Source organism: Protopterus annectens, chromosome 2.part0 (assembly GCF_019279795.1).
Source record: "Protopterus annectens isolate FY-2018-M chromosome 2.part0, PAN1.0, whole genome shotgun sequence".
Classification (NCBI taxonomy): domain Eukaryota; kingdom Metazoa; phylum Chordata; order Ceratodontiformes; family Protopteridae; genus Protopterus; species Protopterus annectens.
Window position 1 is genome coordinate 1,351,532,345 of NC_056728.1, and position 22,126 is coordinate 1,351,554,470.

A 22,126-nucleotide genomic window follows, 5' to 3' on the forward strand; every position below is an offset into this window, starting at 1 on the left:
TCCCCCTTCCCTTGAGAATCAGGTGGTTCCCTAGCTACCTGCCTCAGGCCTTGCAATGTAGGGTCTGAGAGCTGAGCCTGTCTCAAGTCACTCCTTGTAACCTTTCCCAGCTCCCTTTCCACAGCGGTGCCTCACTGTCAGCCTGGGTACTACTACTCACCTCTACCTTTGCAGTTACCCTGTCCAAGAGAACATCAGTACCCATAAGCAGCTGTGGCTCACATTCAGTCTCACTGCTACAGCATAGCTCACTCCCTGAAGTAACCACCTCAGCAGTCCTGGCTGCAAGTATGCAGTCTGTCTGTGTCTCCCCCATGCTACCAGACTCACATGCTTGTCTCCTAGCTTCACTGCATGTAACTGCATAAGTACACAGTACTGCCTCATCCAAATCCTTCCCTCTCAGGATATCTGCAGTATGGTAGTTCCAAACCCCTGTTGTCTCAAGACAACCTACTGTTGGCATTTTGTCTTTCCCACTTACTGGCTCCCTCACCTTTGGTTCCCCACCTTGACATCTGTATGCCACATGGCCCCACTGGTTGCATTCAAAACATTTAACCCTAGCTCCTGGACGTGTACCTGGACTAGTGGCTTCCCCTGCTATTGGCGGATTCTGTTGGGGCAGTCTTTGCTGCCCTCCATGGGTTCCTTTAGTCCCATAAGCAGTACTGGGGGTCCCTTTCCTGTGCAGGGCTGCCCTGCTTGCTAGGTATAGGTCTTCCTTCTTCCCAAATTCATTTGAAGTAGCACATTGTCTATCAGCTAACCAAATCCTCATGTCCTCAGGCAAAGTGCTAACGGCTTGTTCCCTCACCAAAAGGTCTGCCAGCCCTTCAAAAGTAGTGACCTGACATCCACTCACCCAGCTATGAAAATAAGTGTTCAGTTCAACAACATATTCACATACATTTTCATCTGCCTTGCGTCTATGCTCAAAAAACTTTTTCCTATACATTTCAGGTGTTAGCTTAAAACATTGTAACAGACATTTCTTTACAGCAGTATAATCAAAACAGACAGAGTCAGACATTTGTGACATACACGTTACAGCTTTCTCACGGAGTAAGGGGGTCAGGAACCGTACCCAGAGCCTTTGGTCAACACTATACTGTTTGCATACCCTTTCAAACACATGAATGACACTATCAAAACTATCCCCATCTTTAAACTGCGGAAGAAACTTACTGACCTGTTGTGCTTCTGGGGTCCAGCTACTCCCTTCCCCATTACCTCCATGACTCTGGCAAAGAGTCAGCATTTCCCTCTCATGATTCCTCTGACACTCCTTTTCTTCAGCTTCTATCGCCAAACGCCTGGCCTCCAACTCAAGTCTCTTTAGCTCCAGCTGGATTTTTAAGTCCACTGCAGAAAGGTTGAGCTGTCCATTCCCCGAGGATATTGTATCTCCACTGCCAGTCTGATTGTCCTTCACAGAAAGTTTGAGCTGTCCATTCTCTGAGGATATTGTATCTCCACTGCCAGTCTGATTGTCCTCCAGGCTGCTGTTTTGTGATGCAGCTGTAACTAAGGCTGCAATCAGGTCTGCCTTAGTCAGGTTTCTATGCACCAGTCTGCTAGCCTGGCACATCTCTGCCAGCTGACTGCTTGTCAGCTTTCCATACCTTTCTGCTGACATGCTGCCTGCTCACCCTGACTAACACTAAGCTAACAAAAGAAATAAAACAATTGTGATCTGAACTCTGAGTATACACTGCATGGATATTTTAAAGTACAAAACAATTTTAGAGATCACTGTACATAAGCTACAGGAATTCGCTCCAACCACACCACTACAAGCCAATTAGTATGTGAAGTAGATCCCACCACTGCCAAACACTTGTTACGACCGTGCCCTGGCCCAGCAATCAAGGAGCCTCAATCCTCACCACTAACACCAGGGAGGTTGTCTCATAGAATAGAGGAAAGGATAACTAATACACACAGTAAAGTACAATTTCCCTTGCACACAGAGATCATAGTCAGTCTGGGGCTGGTTGCTTCCTTGCTCACCAGGTCCCCAGTAAGACTCCCCACTGGCACAGCTATAGGGTCCAGGTCTCAGCCTAGCTGGAACAAGCTAAAACCTACAGCACCCTCTCTGTCCAACCAGTGCTTCGTGTCCCTGCCCAAGTAGCTGACACAACACACACACACTTTGAGATAAGTATTTATACAACTGCACAGACACTCATGGGAAAGGCTGACACAGATTCTCCAGCTGTGCCCCTTTACGCAGACCATACAGTAGTAATCCCTGCCACCACCCAGCTAATAATATCAGCTAGTAAAAGGCCCTTAAAAGGGTGTCAAATTATTACTGTGCAATATTATTATCCAATGGTAATGTGACTATTCAGGCTAGGGTTATTGGAAGGGCTTAGACAGTAAACTCTATAAATATATAATGTACTCTAAAGCATAATGTATCTCTACATAAACCAGCCACAGGTAGAAGGTTTTAAAAATATTTAATAATAAATAATTAAAACACAAGACAAAACTACTACACCACAGAGATATCTAAGAGTGCAGAGATCACACAGAAACTTAAAATAATACAGTAGGACAGGTCTGATTTCAAAGAAAAATACCTAATTAATCTTTACTAGCTTTAACTATTCCTACAAGAAATCACAGTGCTAGAAACTTACATGAGAGCTTAGGCAGAGTGCTGAGTTAGATATCCAAGATAAAAATGCTTTCATTCTCTTGTGAGAAATAGTATTTAAACATTACTAACAAACATGTCTCTAAGGCCCTCCCAAATTACATCATTTTTGACACTTAGTCTGGAGTTCTCAGGCCACAAAATGCATTATTTAGCAATCTAACACCTGCTCAGAAACTTACAACAATATAAATAATGTCACATGTATACTCTAACAGAAACCAGAGCAATAAAGCACATTCCATATCTAAATTCTGGTCATAAACTTTAGTCTTAAAACAATGGGCATAAAACCTTCATTCAGACTCACTGGAGCCGAATTCCAAAATGAAAGGGTCACAACATGCTTCACTGAGCCTGTAAAGTGCAATGTTGTCATATATTTTGCAGTTCCACATTTCACAGTATTCTTTTACACTCAAGAAAACATGCCTGCATTTTACATTTATTTACAAATGTCAGAATTATATATCAAATTCTATTTGACTAGGCTGGCAGCCTTCGCCCATTTCTCCCCAATCGTCACAACTAGTTGCACTTATGTTACAATAATGCAGCAGTACATACACTTTAATTAAGTCTTGAGGGGGGGGCTATCTGTTGAAAGCTCCTCAACGGGCTTTAGCAGAGTCCCATAGTGGATATCCTTATAGGGTAGGTTTTCTAAGCTGTAGTGGTTAGGGTAGAACGCAGCACGGACAGCTGTAGGGAAAGGGCAGAACAACACAAGCATTACCTGAGAAGGAGATTCATAGATACACACAGAGGGCTTTAGCAGTGAGAACAGGGATAGTAGGGAAAGAGAGGAAAAAAGAGACAAATAATCCAAGCTGTTATTAAATGTAAAACATATACAGGCTGTTACTAGGCTATAAGGTGAGTTCTACAGGGAAATACCATACAGCATACAAACTTTTCACCATAAAACAATTAACATTCAGTTTTCTGAATACATTGGTTAGCGAGCGTTCAGAACATTACAAAGTACCGCTCTCAACTCACTCACATAGCATTCCCTTTTCGAACAGTAAGCATAGCTGGAAATAGTTTAGTTCAAAGTGTTTCAAATTAGCGAGCGTTCAGAACATAACAAAAAACGCTCTGTAATCTACTCGCGGAGCATTCCCTGAATGAATAACAAAACTTGCTTTATTCAAGAAACACGTACACAATTTGATGCACATCAAATGAAAAGGGTCCATTACAGTTTTGTTTTGGGTAATTCAACTAAAACCTGTAGAGTGGCTTTTGTCAAAGGAGACATATTTCAACTAATAATTCAGGTTGATAATAAACCCTAAAGAAAATTTGCCTTCTTGGAATGCAGCTGCATATTTCTTCCTCCAATTTTCAGTAAGAAATTGCAGTAACAGTTTAAACAAATTCAAACCAGAGCTAGTAAGCAATTAAACATGTGGCAGCAAGCCGGAATGAAGTGAATAGTTCAATTTAAAGTGATGGAATTAGCGAGCGTTCGGAACATAACATAAACCGCTCAGTAACCTGGTTGCAGAGCATTCCCTTGTCAGACAGTAAAAAAATAGCAGACAATAGTTTAAAACAAATTCAAATCAGAGCTAAGAAGCAATTATACATGTGGCAGCAAGCCTGAGTGAAGTGCAGCACTTACCGGGCGAAGCTAGCAGCCTGCGGCTGGGCCGATCAGCAAGGTGTAACAGGGATATTTTTAAAAGTGGCACCATGGGTAGCAGCATCACTATATAGACTAGAGGCAGGAAGGGAGAGAAGAAGAGGGGGTAGGGTGAGTGGTAACAGGAAGGAGGTAAAGCTGGGAAGGAGGGATTTGAGGAAGGAGAGCTGGAGTTATGGTGGATGGCAGAAACCAATCAGCCAGCTGTAACTGAAATGTGGGAGTTTGGAGGAAGTAGGAACGGCAAAGGTGTGTCAAGGCTTGGAAGTGTGGAGTGACCTAAAGAGGGCTGTGAACAAGAGATGCCATCACAATCTGACAGATTTGGAGCACTTTTTCAAGGAAGAGTGGGCAAATATTGCCAAGTCAAGATGTGCCATGTTGATGAACTCCTATCCAAGAAGACTGAATGCTGTAATCAAATCAAAAGGTGCTTCAACAAAGTATTAGTTTAAGGGTGTGCACACTTATGCAACCAGCTTATTGTACATTTTTTATTTTTTATAGTTTTCCCCTAACCAATTTGTTTGTTTTTTCAACTGAATTGTACAGGTTATAGGTCACATTAAAGGTGGGAAAATTTTTGAAATTATTTATTGCGGTCTCATTGTTTTATATCACAATAACCTGGCATTTTAACCGGGGTAGTATTGTCTAGGCTTATAAAGGTTCTTGTGAAATTACCCTAGTAATCACCTATGAACCTATTACTATGAGATGCCCCTGAATAGTCAGTTCAGGCTTAGCTTTTTTAAAATGTTTTCTCTCCTTCTGTCTAGAATAGATTATCAGCAGACCTCCCCTAACAGTCTTTAGGCCATTTGTTCCTTAACAGTGGGTTTTGGCAGAACTGCTATGGTGAGAGCCAGTCAGGATGGGGTCATTTAGGTAATTGTCGGGAAGTTTGTGGTCTTACCAGCAGCCTGTTTATGACAATTTTCTTTCTATATAGGTCCTAAACTCACTCTTGGGCATGGGACAGTCTATCTGAATAATTTTTGGGATGCATAATACCCTCCTATTCACTTGATAATGAAGGCTACCACCAGGCAGTGGCTTGTTGAGCTGTAAGCCCATCCAAGGACAACTACTATAACACTGTTGCTCCTCCTGTTCTAGGCTTTGGGGCTACATGTATCCTGCTTCATCCTGCCTTCATCCCACGATGGATCTGCTCATCCTCTCCTACCAGCACCATCAAGTGTCTGAGCTACTAATCAAACTCAGGTTACCTGAGGCACACTCAGGGCTTTATCCCCTATGTCACTGGTGCTGTTTCAGTTCATTCTTAGCTTTGCCATAACTCTCTGTGGTAAGAATACAGCTGACAGCTTATTTTTAAAATTAGTGTAAGTATACCGAAAAATAAAATGAGACAACCTCTTCAAATCAATGAAAGGTTTAATTTACTTCGGAATAAATTACCCACGGTATAGCACTGTGTACAGATCTTTGCCCACACAGACAAACAGACAAGACACATGCACACTCACACTGTAACAGTTGAAGTCTGACTGCTATTTCTAAAAATCTATGATCATGTGACAACTGTCTCGTCCACATTTAGTCAGCAGTGTTACTGAAAACCCATTGGAATATGATTTGACTAACTTTGCAAATGAACTTGGGGGTGGGGTGGGAGAAGTTAATTTAAAAGTAAATACCGTAGTAAATCCTGTCCAATCATGTAGTTGTAACTAATCAAGAAACTGCACTGCAATTCAATATGAAGTTGGCTGAAATGTCACAAGCACCTGAAGCCCGAAGGTCAGCCACTGAATCTTTCATTCTGTCCCCCACATTGTGTCTCTAATGTAGATAGTGAGCCTCTGAACTTCTGGCCAGCTGATCTTCCCAGTGACCTTATTTTTTTTTTCATTAAATGGTTCACTGTGTGGCAAACAATCGTAATAAACCACACCTGACAGTTGCCAATTAAAGCCTTTTGTAACAACACTACGGCAGTGACATTATAATTAAAAGTATTAAGCTGGGATGTGTGCGATGCTTAGTTCTCCCCACAAACAAATCTGTTGAGTGTATGATCAGAATATATGTTGTTCATTGTTTAGTATTCAGCATCATACCTCTCAACCTCTTAGATCAAGAAATCTGGACAAAGCCATAAATAATGGGGGGACGAAGGTCTAAAAATAGGAACAATTTTAAAATATTGCTCTTACAAACTTAGAAAATTGATAGAATAATAAGCTTTGTATTAGCATAAATTTTCTGAAGGTTATGAAGTCTGAAATTCAAATGTATGTCATTATATTTGTCCTCAATCTTTAATGACGTTTCAATAATTTGCTAGAAAACCACAATTTTAAGAAAAACACACCAAAAATATGAGGCAAAAATCTGGGCATTTTGCAAAAGTCTGTACAGTTGAGAGGTACGCTCAGCATAAACCAGTTGACATTTACATTGTCGATGCTTTGTTTTGCTGAAGCAAACTTGACTGTGACAAGCAATGCTACCTCCCAGGTAGTCATTCACTAAACAATGATACCTCCCAGGCACAGTCAATCACCAAACAATGCTACCTCCCAGGCACAGTCATTCACCAAACAATGCTACCTCCCAGGTACAGTCATTCACCAAACAATGCTACCTCCTAGGCACAGTCAGTCACCAAACAATGATACCTCCCAGGCACAGTCAGTTACCAAACAATGCTACGTCTCAGGTACAGTCAGTCACCAAACAATGCTACCTCCCAGGTACAGTCATTCACCAAACAATGCTACCTCCCAGGCACAGTCAGTCACCAAACAAAGCTACCTCCCAGGCACAGTCAGTCACCAAGCAATGCTACCTCCCAGGCACAGTCAGTCACCAAGCAATGCTACCTCCCAGGCACAGTCAGTCAACAAACAAAGCTACCTCCCAGGCACAGTCATTCACCAAACAATGCTACCTCCCAGTACAATCATTCATCAAACAATGCTACCTCCCAGGCACAGTCAGTCACCAAACAAAGCTACCTCCCAGGCACAGTCAGTCACCAAACAAAGCTACCTCCCAGGCACAGTCAGTCACCAAGCAATGCTACCTCCCAGGCACAGTCAGTCACCAAGCAGGCACAGTCAGTCATCCAAGTGCTTGACACTTCTGATGTACTTCATTGATCTGAGGTGCTGTCAATACATATTGGGGGAAAATGCTGGTCTGCATTAAAAACAGTAAAATGAAATGAATGTGAGTCATTATGGAATGGCAAGAATAGTGAAGGCATCAGTGTCCATATCATCAAAGAAAATATGCTAGAGCTTTACATTTTATCTATTAACTCCATGTGTTTGCAGTTTAACCAGGACTGTGGGAGGGATGCATCCTGTTAGTATCTGCCAACTGAGGTGCGCATCCTGCTAGCTTTGAAGAACATTCCTCAATGTTGCTTAATTTACAGAACAATAACAGGTCAGTGAAATGTGTTAAATTTTTGCAACCCACCACCTTGCCTGCACATTAAACACTGACTACTCTCATATCCCCAAGCCTTTACCCAAAACATGCTCTTGTGCATTGTAAAGGAGATGAATATTATGCATTGACTTTTTGTTATAACATGGTGCATTTCTGCATGCTTTAGTGCATAATTAGGAAAAAATGCTTTCTCTGGGAACCAAGCACATAAACATCAGGTGCTCATCATACTAATCACTGCTGGAGTAGCCTCTAGGTGTATGGGTTATATCCTACCAAGAATATAACAGCCAGCCACATTCCAAAGCTTTAGGGCACCTACCACATGCGTAAACTGTCAGGCAGCTCGAGCTGAGCTGAGTAAAAGACAGGTTTGGGCATGAAGCCCTTCAGAGCCTTACTGCTGCCTAAGAGTATGCTCATATGAGGCTTTTGAGGATCGACGGTTGGCTTGTGCTTTCTTTTGCTTGACAGATAACCTCCCTTTGGGGAAAAAAAACTTTCATTTTCTTAATTCTGTTGATATTTTATTACATTCCTCTAGGAAAGTTATTTTAATGTTAGGAGTGTTTGGTTTTGATGGACTGTTTTGAGACTGTAACAAACTTTTAAACAGAGCATTCATTTTTTTGTCAGTTTAAAAGCAGTGCAAAGTAATAGAAATTTTTTTTTCTGTGGAGAAATTGCGTTTATTTTACTTTTGTGGGGCTGGCATATTGTTTTAAAGTACTTTTTTACCGTGTTTTTCTGCCACAATAGAAACTTTTGTGGACTGGTAGCACTTACTGGCAATTGTTGCTTGTCTTAGCCAGGAAAGAGGCACCATTTTCAGCTTGACCATGGAATAGACTATCAGTCCCATGGTAAGTCCTTCTTTCAGCCACAAAAAAAAAAAAAAAAAAAGTAAACAGCCTTTGCCACCACAGCAGGCTAGCAATTTGCCTTAGCTGCAGGTGGGTGACTCTGTTGTGACCATTTTTTTTTTACCTCAGGCCATTCACCTTTTACCTCAGATCCCTCTGGTGTAGCACATGCAGCCACTATGGTCCGAGAACTGTCCACATCCTCTGTTGGTGTCCCCTTAGTGGGCAAGGGAATTACACTCTTGTTGGTCCTGGAAGAAAGAACAGAGAAGTTTTCCCTGTTATGTCAGAATGCTGTTCCCATCCTGGGGAAGCTGCTGCTGCCATTAGTAACACATTTGGCCCCATTTCTCCTGTCAAAAAGTAACAGAAAACCAATCATGTATCTACTCCTCCTCAATTTTCTTTGGATAGAAATAGTTTACTAGGTCTTGTTCAGGTTTTAATTCAGGTTATTGATCCTTTGTGTAAAGCAGTTTCTGGTAAAAGAAAGAGGGATTCTTATTTTCCTGAAGAGAGAGTCAAGATTCTGAATCTGAACAAGAAGATGCGGGATGGATACATTTCTTTTCCTCAGATTTCTGATCAGAGGAGAGCTCAATTTCTGATTCTCCCTGTGAGGGTTTCTCTTTCTTTGAGACTATTGCTAGAATGTGCCAGTATTTTTAGTGGGAAGAACACTGAGGCTTCTCAGTCCCACAGGAAATACTATGAGTTGCTATAGAAGAATTTTCCAGAATCTACACTATTCCTCCTGTTCTGCCTACATTAGAGGATGTGTGTGTTACTGTCTGCAGTTTTCCTGATAGTCAGACAGCTGCCCCTAAAAAGACAGATATGTTTAAAATTCCTCAGTCTTTTAAGTTTTTATACACTATTCCCAAACCTCACTCAGGAACTATAGCTGTTGTTGATCCTACTGCTAAGTACTCAGTTCCTCTTTCTTATAAGGATGGGAAAATTATTGATAGGTATGTGGAAAAATTGTATACTTCTGCAAATTTGATTTTCAGAATTTTGAATTGTGAGGCTGACATGTTAAAGTTTATTCTGACAGATTGTAAAGGTATGAGAAATGCTTTATCTGCAGTTTCTTCTTGTGAGGAAAAATCTTCTTTAAATAACTTGATTTCTTCTATTGCATAGGTCACTACTCATTGTTTTTAGTGTGTGTATGACTCTGTTAATACTTCTTCCAGGCTATGGCCATGGTACTGTTTTGAGTAAGTTCACATGGCTATATTTTGAGAACCTCCCAGATGATGTTAAAAATGAGATTTTAAAACAGTTTCAGACAAATAGTTTCTGAAAACCATTCATCAGGGTTACAGATGGCAGTGGGAGTGAATTCTTCCTTTCCAGGAGGTCATGCCTCAGATATTTATTTCCACTGGTTCTTTATCACATAGTGTCCCAAGGAGTGGGGGAGGGTTTTTATTCAAGGATGTTCCTAGTGCCAAAGAAATAAAATTCTTGGAGACCATTTCTGTATCGTTCTTTCCTAAACCTGTTTGTGATAGTGCCCAAATTCAAAATATTGTCACTTTACAACCTGTTACCTCTTCTTCTTCTTCTTTCAAGTTTCCTGGTAACGCATCACTATTTACCCAAACTTCAGATGTTTCTTAACATTTTGTGTGTCTGGATCATATTATCAGTTGTCTGCCTTATCCTTTGGAATATCCACTGCACCAAAAGTGCTCATAAAGTGTCTAGCTCCAGTTTTAGCTTATTGCAAGCTACAGTGTATCCACATTTTTCCATATTGAGACAACTTGGCTTTGCAGAGCCTTTTTCGAAGTGTCAGGAATCTCTCTCTTTCTTGGGTGAGAGATCTGCTGCACAAGCTGGGATTCCAAGAGAACATTCAAAAGTCTTTCTTGACTCCTTCTCATAGGATTGTGTTCTTGCACTGTCAACTAGACACCTCAGTTCAAACAGCTTTTCTTCCACAAGAAAAATAATCTTTATCTAGATCAGTTTCTAATGTTTTCCACTCAGACTTTGGTCACTGCTGGGGAATACCTCAGGATTTTGGGACTCATGACATCTATGATTTACATGATGCCCATGGCAAAACTCCATACGCAAAAGATATAGTAGTATCTGAAATCTCTTTGGTCCCAGTATCAACACCCATTATCTTTTCAAATCCTAGTGCTGGGGTTTGTCAGAAGAGAAGTTTTTGGTGGCAATAACAGATATCCTTAAATCCAGGTCTCCCCTTCTCCCTTCCTGCTCCAAAGCAGTCAGTCACCGCAGACACTTTGGACTTTGCTTGGGGATCAGTTTCAGGAGGGATAAAAGTGCAGGGGTTGAGACACCAAGGACATATGCAAGCACATAAAGATCAAGAAGATGCTTGCCCTGAACAAGGCACTCAACTCTGAAACATCTTTGGTCCCTGGGACCTCTTCAACTGGTTACAGACAACAGCGCAGTCATGTGGTACATCAACAAGCAAGGGGGAACTGGGTCACATCCCCTTTGCAGACATGTTAGCTTGGGATATAGCTTCACAACACAGTCTCACTCTACAGGCATCCTACATTCTGTCAGAGCAAAACAGTGTGACAGACAAGATGAGTAGGACCAGAGCAGACCCTCATGAATGGAAACTAGATCGGGGGGGGGGGTCTTCCAAGATTTAATCCATCTATGGGGAGTTCCAGAAGTAGACCTATTTGCCTCTTCTCTGAACAATCAACTGGCATGATTCTGTTTCAGGACTTCATGCAAGAAGGCCTGGAAGACAGATGCCTTTCCTTTTCCTTGGACAGGAATGTTCCTATATTCTTTTCCACTAATAAATCCTTCCATTAATATCCAGGGTACTTCTGAAGATTCAGAAGGAATTCTCCCAAGATCATTGTGGTGACCCCCTCTGACCCAGGCAACTATGGTTTTTCCTTCTTTTGGAATTGACCAGGGGCACTTACCATAAGTTTCCTCACAGGCTGGGTCTACTCACACAAGAACAGGGGTGTTTAATACACCCTGACATCAGTCATTTTTAATTGACTGCCTGGATGATGGGGTCTTAATTTCTTTTAAGGTACCTGTTTACTGAGGACTTGCAGCAGGTACTAATGAAGGTAAGAAAGCCTACTACAAGAAAATCATATATTTGCAAATGGAAAAGGTTTTCTACTTGGTACCAATAACATAACCAGCATCAATTTAGGGCTAGCTGTTCTCTGGTTCTACAATTTTTGTGTGAGCTAGTATCCTATGGCCTTTGTTATTCCTCTAGCAGGGTTCATTTATCAGCCATTTCAGTATGTCTGCCCATGGATCCTCCTCTTTCAATGCGATCTCATGTCAAAATGTTCTTGAAAGGGGTTTTGCATAACAGGCCTCCAACTAAACTTCTGGCTTCTCCTTGGAACCTTCATTTTGCGTTAGAGAAGCTAACACTTGCTCCATTTGAACCTGCTAATCTGGATGACTTGAGATTTTTAACATGGAAAACAGTTTACGGGATTACTCTGACATCTGCAGGAAGGATATCTGAGTTGTAAGATCTTATGGTGAATCAACCCGATGTCATTTTCCCTAGTGTCAAGGTTTCTTTGAGAATGAATACTTCTTTTATGATAACGGGTATACAAATTTAATTTAAGCCAAACTATCCATCTCCCCATCTTCTTTCCTGAACCTAAAATTGAGGGAGAAAGGCTACTTCATACCTTGTATGTCCACATACAACTCCAGTACTATCTTGAAACTAAATCTCTCAGATCTTTGGATTAATTGTTCATTTCTTGTGAATTTAAGAAGAAACAACAACCTTTGTCAAAACAGACTGTTTCAGAATGGTTTTCTAAGGTTATTAGCTTTTGTTATAACAAAATTATTGGTGAAAGCCCATTTTACCAGGGCCTTGGCTTCATCTAAGGCTTTTTGAAAAGGGTTGGATTCTAGAAGCTGCTACTTGGTCCTCTGCACATACTTTTACAAAACAGTATAATCTTGATTCCTTCTCTGTGTCCATATTAAGCTTTGCTAGGACCATTCTCCATGGGCTTCAGAACTCTTCTCCTTCCACCCCCCAAATGTAGTTAGCTAAGATAATCTACTCATATCGTTAAGGCTCTTGCAGCAGTGTGATCACTGCTGAAGTTGCTAGTCCTTCTCTCCCTCCATCCTCTTTGTTTTTGGTGTGTTTGTTTGTGCCAGGGTATGGACATTTATTTTTTGTTGTTTCTAGCATTGTCCTTTCAGGGCTCAGCCTCCCTCTCTCTGCTGGCAGCAAAGTTCTGAAGGGCTTCACTCTTAAACTTGTCTTTTAGTCAGCTCAGCTCGAGCTGCCTTAGAATTTGGGCACTTGGAAGGTACCCTGAAGCTTTGGAAGCTGTTCTGGCTGTTATATATTAAACCTCCCTCAAGCATCCTTAACTCTTTAAGACTCTACCCACACTACCTCACTTCCTTTGCTCCCACTTCTACACTATGTCTCTAATTTCTAACACCTCACTCCTCATCTTTTCTATATCCTTCTTCCTCCTACTACAACTAACTTCCCTCCACTATGCCTATATCATCTACCATCATACAGCAACTATTGCCCATAACACTCCATCACTTACCATAGGTTCATAGGTAGGTACTAGGATATCGGCCCGAGGGCCTACGTAAGCCTAGCCAACAAGGTTCCCTGGCTTACACCACTCAAGAAAGTTATTTTCTTGTGCCACTGTTGAGCAGAGACACAGAAGTGATCCCTGGGGTGTATTTCCTATTTCCCATCCACTCATCAAGATTTTTCTTGAAGAGTGCTAATGATTAACTTTGCTTGACATAGCTGGGTAGCCTGTTCCAGAGTATGGGAAGTCTCTGGGACAGGAATCTATCCTCCAGCATGTCCTGTTTATTGTGGTGACAAGGTTTAGGTCCCTAGAGCGTGTGGCTCGGAGGGATTTGGATTTCTTTAGGTGTAGCATGTCCAACAGCTCTGGGTTTGACATAGCTTTATATGTTAGGCAGAGATCACCTCTGAGTAGGCAATATGCTATGGAGTAAAGCTGGAGTTTTTTGAGATGGTCAGTGTACGGCATCTGTTTGAGGCCAGTAATCCTCTTTGTGAGGTACTTCTGTGGCCTTTCCAGCTGCTGCAGATGTCTTGTGAAGTACATTCGAAAAGGGGAATTGTACTCTATAATGGGTCTAATGAGTGTCGAGTAGAGGGGAACAATGACCACTTTTTTCCTGGATGAGAACCCTTTTATGATGAGGTGTGCCATGTAGAAGGACTTTCTGACTACTGTGGCAATGTGACTATCAAAGGACAGACTACTGTCCACCTGGGTCCCAAGGTCTCTTATTACACATTCAGTGTTAAGTAGACTGCTGTCTATGTAGTAGTTCACGGGTACAGAGATTTCACCAAAGGGGATGACAATGCACTTTTTGGCATTGAGCTTGAGGCCATGGCTCTGACACCAAGCATCTGTCTCAGTGAGGCCCTTCTGTAGGATTTCCACATCATTTGGGGACTCGACTATGGCTCCTAGTTTGCAGTCATCTGCGAACTTCGTTAACCAGAGGCCTTCTGTGTTAGCCTGTACTTCAGAGAAGTAGATACCAAACAGGACAGGTCCCAGGACTGAACCCTGTGGTACTCCACTTGTCACTGGTTTGAGGTCAGATTTGGAGTGTGCAACTTTTACAGTGTGGGTTCTGTCAGTGAGCCAGTTGGCAACCCATCTTGTCACGTAGGGATTTATACCTAGTTTAGTGAGTTTGGCTATAATTTCAGAATGGGGGATGGTGTTGAAAGCCTTGGTGAGGTCAAGATAGGCTGTGTGAACCACCTTACCCTCATTTACGGCTTTGGTGACTGCCTCAAAGAAGTTGATCAGGTTCAGGAGGCATGATCTATTTTTCACAAACCTGAACTGGGTGGGATCCAGAGTTTGGAGGTTACCAATGTCTTTGTTTATGAGTTCCATGATGATACATTCCATGGCCTTGCAGACCAGGCTCATCAGGCTAATAGGGAGATAGTTCCCAGGATCAGTGTTGGCTCCCCCTTTGTGGAGTGGGATAACTGTTACTGTATGCCATTCAGTGGGCACAAAGCTTGATGTGAGGCTATGATTGAACATAGTGCTTAGGTGGGCAGCCAGTTCATTCTGAAGTTTGTTTAAAATGCAGCCTGTGATGTTGTCCAGTCCCATGGATGCTGTGTTTTTGTCTTTAAAGAGTGCAGCTTTTACCTGCATAGTTGTGATTACAGGGGCTCTGCATTCTTCCTGTATAGATATGGGCCCTTTAGGGGGTGGGGTGGGGGGAGTAAAGTTAGCACTGAACCTATCTGCCAGGATGTTGGCAATATCAGTTGGTTCTGTAATTTTCATGCCATTGTGCTGTAACTCAGAGCAGATCTGGGTGTTGCCATTGAGATTCTTGACATAGCTATAGAATGCTTTGTGGTTGTCTTTAGAAACAGTGGCGATATTGTTTTCGTAGTTAGCTTTGGAGGATCTTATAAGGGATCTCAGCTTCTTATTGAGGCTGACCAGGGAGCTCCTCCACTCATGGGATTTTACTCTCTTTTGCAACAATTTCTTCCTTCTGTTCTACAGTTTGTTTATGGCAAGGGACCACCAGATTGGCTTCCTTTTTTTTGGACAATAGCGTCTTGGTACTGTTTGGGATAGCACGATCCATGCATAAAGTGCTTATAGAGTGCATTTGTGTAGGATTCAGCAGTTGTAACTGTATTGTCCATCTGCATGGGTGTCATGAAGCTCACTACTTCTGTCTTAAGAAGCATGAAGTTGGCTTTGGAGAAATTTTTTACCATGGTTTCCTTAATGGGGTGTGGGGGTGGGGGTGATTAGCTTATGGTCGGATTGGACCAATGAGGAGTTGACTTCAGGTGTGGAACACCGGTCACTCATGTTGGTAATGACTAGGCTTAGGATATGGCTGCCCTTGATGAGGGTGTGGATAAGTTGATCAGCTTCTCTAACATATCTTCTACCCTTTATACCACAGACTTAATACTATGTTCAAAAATATAATTCTTTACCACACATTTTAACATTAAGAACAACACAACCTTATCGCAAAATTATCAACCAAAAGCAAAGAGAAGACAGGATCTCAATTCTTACCCAACCATACATGCTAAGCTATCCCAGTGTGGAGACATACACCCCAACCCAGGCCTAAGCACAACCCCCCATCCCTATAAATCATTAAACATTACAAACATTAACCTTCAAAGTATCAGGAACAAAATACCTGAATTCCACTCCTATATAGCACACAACAAACCTGACATCATAGCTGCCACTGATATGTGGCTAAAGCCCTATATTAAAGATACAGAATTCCTACCCCAGACTTTGCCTGTCTAAGATCTGACCAACTCCATAAAAAAGGTGGAGGAATCTGTCTACTATATCCTAACAATTTCTCCATTATATCACACAATAAGCTTATCCCACAATTCTCCTCAGCTGAAATAATAGTTTCCTTCCTTAAAATAAACTCTTGCAAAAACATCTGCATTATTATATTATACATCCCTCCTGGCAATAATATACCTATACTAGAGTAAATACTGTTGCGGGGATCAATGTAGAAAATGAAATTTAATCCTAGATGACATCAATATCAGTTGGCTAGACTTCAACCACCATAATCCTACTTCCAATATCAACCTATGTACCTTCACCCAACTTATTAATGACATAACCAGAGCAAACAAAACTAATAATAGTGGCTCTATTGTAGACTGGATATTGGTCTCAGACCCAAATAAGGCTGCATCCGCAGGAACCCTCCCCAACACCATAAGTGATCAGTTACCTGCCTTCATAGGTCGAAAAACGACCTCATCCCTTAGCAGACATCACTATAAACAAATTAGAAACGTATCCCATTTCTGCCCCAACACATTTAATGACACCTTACAACATATAAATTAGAACACATTAAAATTCCTCCCCCTAGATGAATGCGTTAAAGTCTTTAACACTACATTTCTCAAAGTCCTAGATAACCAAGCTCCGCTCATTCTAAGGAGCGTAAAAACTAGCTACCCTTCCTGTCTCACAAAACCCACTAAACAGCTAATATCCACAAGGGACAAGGCATGAAAACACTGACAAAAAAGTAAAAACAGCTCTAACCTGACAAAATATAAACAACTACACAATCAAGTAAAACAGCTAGTCATAAAAGACAAAAAAGATCACTATCCTACCCTAAAAAAAACCCATAAACAAAATCCTAAAACGTTCTGGAGCTCCATCAATTCCTTACTAAACCCAGGGTCAAATAACAATCCTTGCCCAAACCCTGACAAAACTCCCACAGAAACAGCTACACTCTTTAACTCTTATTTCATCAATACTATTACCAATCTAACTGCCACCATCCCCCCAACCCAGCCCCACAACATACACCTACTCTCCCTTCTACCAAACACTCTCTCATCTATTCCCACCAATACAATAAAAAAGCTGCTCCAAAAACTCAAACCTTGTACCAACGCCCCAGACAACCTACCTTCTGAGTTTCTACAAATTGCCACAAATTCTATAGCCTTTCCCATCAGCATTCTTATTAACAGATCTATTCAGGAGTCCTACATACCCACTATCTGGAAAAAGGCATACATCCTGCCTCTACATAAAGGAGGCACTAACATAGACATCTTCAACTTCCGACCCATTGCCATCCTCTCACCCATCTCTAAGATCCTGGAAAAATACATTCACTTCCAGCTTCTTCACTATGTACTTCACAACTAAATCCTTTCTCCCACTCAGCATGGATTCCGACCTGGTCATAGCACCACTACAGCTCTCATATCTTTCACTGACACAGTTAACCAAGCCTGAGAGGATGGAAAAATGGTCTCCTCTCTTTTTCTAGACCTCTTTAAAGCCTTTGATACCATCTCCCACTCTCTCCTACTCACCAAACTGTCTGAAATTGGCATCTCACCCCAATCCGTAGACTGGCTCACAAACTACCTTACTAACAGGCAACAGTCAACCAAATGGCACAACTCATTCTCTCCCTTCCTCAAGACAACTATTGGTGCTCCTCAATGTTCCATATTAAGGCCCCTTCTGTTCAGCATCTTTATTAAGAACTTTCACACCTCCCTTACCCAATGTTCTGTCAACCAATGTGCAGATGATTCCACAATCATTTGTGCTGACAAATCACCATCTGAACTTCAATGACTCACACAAGATACCCTCACTACTACTGAGATATGGATGTCCAACAACCATCTCGCCCTAAACCCCAACAAAACTAAACTTGTCATTTTTCTACCCAAAAAATCCACTCCACTAAACAAGGAAAACTTCATCATTCCAAGTCCAAAACAGCACAATAATTGAAGTTGTACCATTTACTAAACTGTTAGGTGTCATCATAGATGAAAACCTGACCTTTGACTTGCACATTCAGACCAGTATCAAAAAACACACCAAAAACTAGGTTCTCTCTATAGATAAAAATACTTCCTCAGCTACTATGCAAAACTATCTCTCGCCTCATCATTCCTACTACCCTATCTTCTCTATGGTGCACCTCTCCTGACAAATATTCAAGCCTCTCTCAAAGCCAAGCTAGCCTCATGCTATAATAAAATTGCTAAATTTGTAACAGATGCGAGTTACTCTTCTCACCACTGCTCATATCTGCACCAACCAAACTGGCTAGAACTACCACATCATCTATCACTTATTCAACTAAACACTGCACACAAATGTATTAACAAACCATCTAACTGCCCTTCCTTGTCTTCCCTACTCACATAGTATTATTCAAACAAACCTCTCCGTTCCACTAACCAAAGCCTTCTAAATATAGTGAAACCACCCCGTGCAGCAGGACATATGTGCTACTCCTTTACTGTAACTAAGCTGTGGAATAATCCCTCATCATCAATAAAGTCAATCAGCAGTGCCCCTCTCTTTAAGACATCCCTGAAACAACACCTTACCTCACCCCATCATCTTCCTCCTCCTTTCCCTGAATCTTCTCTCCCCTGCACTATATATCTCAAACCATACTCTCTTCATTTCTAAATATATTTCCTCCCACATCTACTCTCCAAAGCAATCCCTTACGTTTAGCTGCTCTCACCTTTACACTGTGTCTCTGTATTCCTATACTGTTTCTATATTCCTACCATCTCCTAAGTCTAACTTTTGCCTTCTGGCCCGAACAAACTACCTTGATAATACTGTCCTACACCTTACATAGACCTCACTCCTAGCTCTCCCTATCTCCAAATGGTTCTGCTGTTAAATGTATTGTTATGAGCCTTGTTCTGCTTCTCTAAGGACTGGTATTTCTCCCAGTTATTGTATGTAACCCTGATAACGCTGCTGTACTCTCCTGTTTATTATTGTTGTATTGTATATGTATTATGCTGCCTATATGTAATGTTTTACTTTAAAAACTATGTATATTGTTGTGCCTACGACTCTATATATGTACTATGTATTACTCATACTATGTCGGAGCTTTTCTCCCAGGGCCTCCACTGAAAATGGGCTCACTTTGGCCCAGTGGACTACCCCGGTAAACAAATGCAAATAAATAAACAATAAATAAATATCCATGCCAGGATATAACCCATATAGCTAAGGCTGCTGCAGCAGTGATCATTTGAACATCTACTGTTACGGTACGTTTTATTTACACAAATGTACTTTCCATTATTAAACTGATATCTCTGAAGCAGTGATTTGACCTACAGTACATTAAATCAGCTTTGAGTAGCAACTAAACATTTTTCTTCAGCCTTCTTTCTGAACTGGATCAGACTCATAAGTTGCCTTAAACATCCCACGTATAGAATATATTTGTGATGTAGGGGCTTGTAGTTTTAGCAACAGATATACCAGTCAGTAGTTTTACCAAGTATTTTACTGTGTTATACAAATAGTTTTTACTCAAGCCTTGGCTATGGAACATTTGTCCTGCAGTTAAGAGTCCAAAACCTATTTTTCTTCTCTGAAAATTTTATTTTTAGATTCTTAGTAAAAGTCAAGTTTAAGTCAAGGGGGTAGCAGATTTGCTTTGACCTTTATTCCATAAAGTTGGGTCAAAATAAAATCTGCGATGAGGATCTTAAGAAATAACAATTTGATTAATCAACATTACATTCTGGAACCTTAGACTTCTAACATTTTTTACATTTGAAAATTATTTTCACACTTTATTACCTACATTCTCAATAGCTCTGAGGAGAGCAGGGAGACAATGAGAACAAAATAAAAACAAGATGGAAAAAAGGCTGTTGAGTGCAGTATTTTAGACTTCCTCCTCCTATTTCCATTTCAGTGTATTATGAGATGTCGGTGAACAATCTTAGTGAAACACCATGCATTTGCTGCATGCATGTATGTTTATTCCTGTGTTTAAATATCCCAGATGTGTTTCCATCAGCAGAGTGCACCATATTGTGCTAGGCACAGTAATTTCTACAAAGCTCATTTGCAAAACACAGTGCTTTGAGTACTACAGGGTACCAAATGCTTCTGACAAAAGCCAATCCAACTGAGAAGGTGTGCATTCTTGATGCATTGATAAACCTGGAGATATTTCTTGCTGCACTGAGCTCTAGAGGGTATGAGGAAAGTGATATAAACTGATGGACATTCTGTGCATTTGCAGACAGTTCACATAAAAGGAATGTGTTTGAAAAAGGAAATGCTGTTCTAAAATGCTCCTTCATGCATGACAGATGAAAAGGAACAAAACGAACTATTGAGGATTTACTGTTGAAAAGCTGACAGCTTGGAAGACAGGATGAGTGGAGGGACAGAAGGGAGCATTCCCTTAACAACTGTGGTGACTTATCGGGGGAGGAACTTTCCTTTGCTTCGCAATTCTGCACCTAGGAGATTTATTCCAGCCTCGGCATCTTTGCCAGTAAAAATTAACTGGGAGTTCAACTTGCTGATTTACCTCGCTATCTTTTTTCTTCTCCTGCTTCTAATTGTCCTGTTGCTTTTTGTGGTTCTGAAGCAACTAAAGAATTCAGTGGCTACTGCTCCAGGGCAATCTAGTCGATCCTTGCGGGAACAGTCTGTGTGATTCCAAAGCACATTGTTTTGCCAGTACTTTTTACTTGTTTTTGGTCAGATGTTATTAATGAAGACTGTAACAGAAATTGGATTCCCTGCCCATATTGGGAATGCAGCAAAACAAAGAAGGATTACAATTTGGAATTCTGGGAGCATCTTTCCTTACTTTTGCTCAGATTTGTAAAGACTACTTATTCTCCGTGACTGTTTTGTATAGAGTCGTTCTATTTATGTTTTCAGAAATACTTTAAGGGGAATGCTTCCCTTAAATGCAACAGAATCATGCTTTTATAAAGCAAACTGAGAAACTAGCAGACTTAGTGTTGTTGTGTAAAAACATCTGCCTGAAGTTTCTAAATAAATGACAAATGCAAACTCTGGAAAGAAAGCATTGTAATGCTGTTACACTAGAGACTAGACCGGTATGGGTAAATGAACTAACGAACCTGACAGTAAAGGGCTAGGCAGATGTGCTTGTGTTTTCAGATAGCTTGTAAGTGTGCTTAGGATGGTGAAGAGTTAATTTATTGTTGTCAGATTGAGCTCAGACATTGGTACAGAGATACTGAAAAAAGTGGGGGTGGGGATCCAGATGATAAATGTTTCATATTGCTTTTGTGCTCAAGCATTTAATAGCTTTCGCTGATTAAAAGCAATCACACTAAACTTCAGCAGCTGGCCAGGAAGCAAGTATTTAATATTCTGATGGTCACTCTGGCTGCTTCACAAACTAAACAATAGAACGCTACCAGTACTTCAGTTTTGTGCCAGCTATTTAATTAAACTGCATCATTTTGTTTCAGTCCAACTGCTAATTATTATAAAAATGCAGACTTTTTGAGGACAGGGAGCATTTCAGTAAATAGCCTTTTTTAAGAGTTTATTGATTTTTTTTTAAGAATGCTAGTTTCAGTAGTTAATCAAGGTGTCAAACTGTAACAAAAATAAATAATCAGTACAAACAGAATTAGACACAAGCATGGGGCTGATGCAGTGTCCACCTTTTTTGTATAAAAGACTTGTCTATAGCTATATCATAAATCTCAGACCCCCCTACAGGTGTCATTAAAGATATGCTGGCCCTGCTACACTGTGAACTTCTGTAGGAACACAGTTCACAATCTACTTGCTATAAGCAGTGCTGCTGTTGCACTGTGGGTGCTGTTGTCCTGTCTGTGCCAAGTAAAATGATAACACCAAGACACGAATCATATCTAGCCGTTTTTTTTTTTTTTTTTTTGTGCCAAGTAAAATCCCAGAGGATGGCACTGACTTTCAAGAGAGACCAACAGTCTGGGAGGTCACATGACCATGGTTTAGGAAATGTCTGTCCAGCACTGCAAGCACCTGAAGCTCACAGTTATGATCTTCCCGTCTGTAGCCTAAGCACAAGGTAATTCTGGGATTTGTAGATATGAGCTTGTGCATTTGCAGACTC

The 22,126-nt window shown here is 41.0% G+C and overlaps 1 protein-coding gene across 1 annotated transcript in view; it reads left to right on the forward strand.

Moving 5' to 3' along the window:
• Window positions 1-19,970: 19,970 nt before the first annotated feature.
• Window positions 19,971-22,126, forward strand: part of SMIM43 (small integral membrane protein 43) — a 2,524-nt gene continuing 368 nt past the window's right edge. The window contains exon 1 of the mRNA XM_044061533.1: window positions 19,971-22,126. This exon is cut by the window's right edge and continues 368 nt beyond it. Within this exon, the coding sequence (XP_043917468.1) occupies window positions 20,411-20,698 (288 nt within the window). The 5' untranslated portion in view covers window positions 19,971-20,410 and the 3' untranslated portion in view covers window positions 20,699-22,126.